This window comes from Daktulosphaira vitifoliae, unplaced genomic scaffold, assembly GCF_025091365.1.
Source record: "Daktulosphaira vitifoliae isolate Bord-2020 unplaced genomic scaffold, ASM2509136v1 Scaffold_1750, whole genome shotgun sequence".
Taxonomy (NCBI): domain Eukaryota; kingdom Metazoa; phylum Arthropoda; class Insecta; order Hemiptera; family Phylloxeridae; genus Daktulosphaira; species Daktulosphaira vitifoliae.
Window position 1 is genome coordinate 1 of NW_026101310.1, and position 1,137 is coordinate 1,137.

The 1,137-nt window shown below is 28.5% G+C and overlaps 1 protein-coding gene across 1 annotated transcript; it reads right to left on the reverse strand.

Annotated features, from left to right (window-relative positions):
* Positions 1 to 11: 11 nt before the first annotated feature.
* Positions 12 to 908, reverse strand: LOC126909874 (cytochrome P450 4g15-like). Its single transcript, XM_050692287.1, has 3 exons — positions 586 to 908; positions 314 to 517; positions 12 to 256 (listed from the first exon to the last, which is right to left on the reverse strand). The coding sequence occupies exons 1-3, from the start codon at positions 791 to 793 to the stop codon at positions 12 to 14; spliced, it is 657 nt and encodes a 218-aa protein (XP_050548244.1). The 5' UTR covers positions 794 to 908.
* Positions 909 to 1,137: the final 229 nt, after the last annotated feature.

Here is a 1,137-nt window from a genome sequence, read left to right on the forward strand (position 1 = left end):
ATTTTTGGGGTTCAAAAAATAATGTGGAAAATCTTAAATAAATCCCTGGTTAAAAGAGCATAAAGCTTCTTACCCAACAATATTTCAACTGTGCATTCGCTCATATAGTCATGAATGTCGAATTCCTTGTTATTCAGTTTCATCAATTTGACGACAGTGTCTCTACTATGAATATTGAACAGTGTTATGAATGACTTCAATACGTTTAAATGAAAAGTAGGCGCAATCAGTTTTCTATGTGCTTTCCATTTTTCACCTGCCGATTAATGTAAAACTTAAATTTATGAAAAAAATGAATATATATATTATTTACCCGTACTAATTAAAAGTCCATTTCCTAACCATGGTTCAAAAAATTTATATTCAGGAGACTTATCAATATACACATAGCTACTAAGAATCACTTCTATGTCATCAGGATCTAATAAAAAGATTCCTAATCTAGTTCCTAGCCATCCTTTTATCGGTTTTCTTATATCAAAAGTATAACTTATTTCTAACAACTTCATAAATAGTGCTGTAATATTAAAATTATTGTTAATATTTTTTTTAATTAAAAATACAAAATCTAAAAAAAATTCTTACTGTGAGGATCCGTCCATATAGCCTGGAAAGCCACACCAAAAATTGGTAATCCTTCTAGCCCTTGAATCTTACTAGCCAACTCTATCATCTCCTTGTGTGTAATTCGAAAGTATACATACCATAACACTGCAGCCATGAACAGTAAATAAAACAATAAATTTAAAGTCGATAATGCAATAATAGGATTTACAGCCATGATGTTAACCATTTTGTATATTGTTTTGTGATGGATAAAAAAAAGAAATCACAAAACACTTCAACTGAACAAATACTCGATGCAAATTGAGTTCAACTGTGACCGACGTATTTTAATAAATGACTAAATTATCTTTAATAAAATATGACTCTTTAAAGCTATTAAAATAAACTATTTTAAAACGCCGTTAACCATTTTGAAAATTCTTGAAGGAACAACAAGTCAGTAATTAAAAAGAACCAAATTCATTTTTAAATGATGCTCATATTGGTCATTTAGCAATAACAAATTGTTAATAATATAAGACCCGGATGCACTTTATTGTTGATGAGAATTTAATTATTTGTATTTCATGA

What these genes read in the sequence shown, in the direction of transcription:
- LOC126909874 (XM_050692287.1), bottom strand. Translation starts at nt 793, where the DNA reads ATGGTTAACATCATGGCTGTAAATCCTATTATTGCATTATCGACTTTA. An exon ending in TATATGGACGGATCCTCACA is followed by an intron (nt 518 to 585) that starts GTAAGAATTTTT and finishes TTAATATTACAG; the next exon opens with CACTATTTATGAAGTTGTTA. An exon ending in TGGACTTTTAATTAGTACGG is followed by an intron (nt 257 to 313) that starts GTAAATAATATA and finishes ATTAATCGGCAG; the next exon opens with GTGAAAAATGGAAAGCACAT.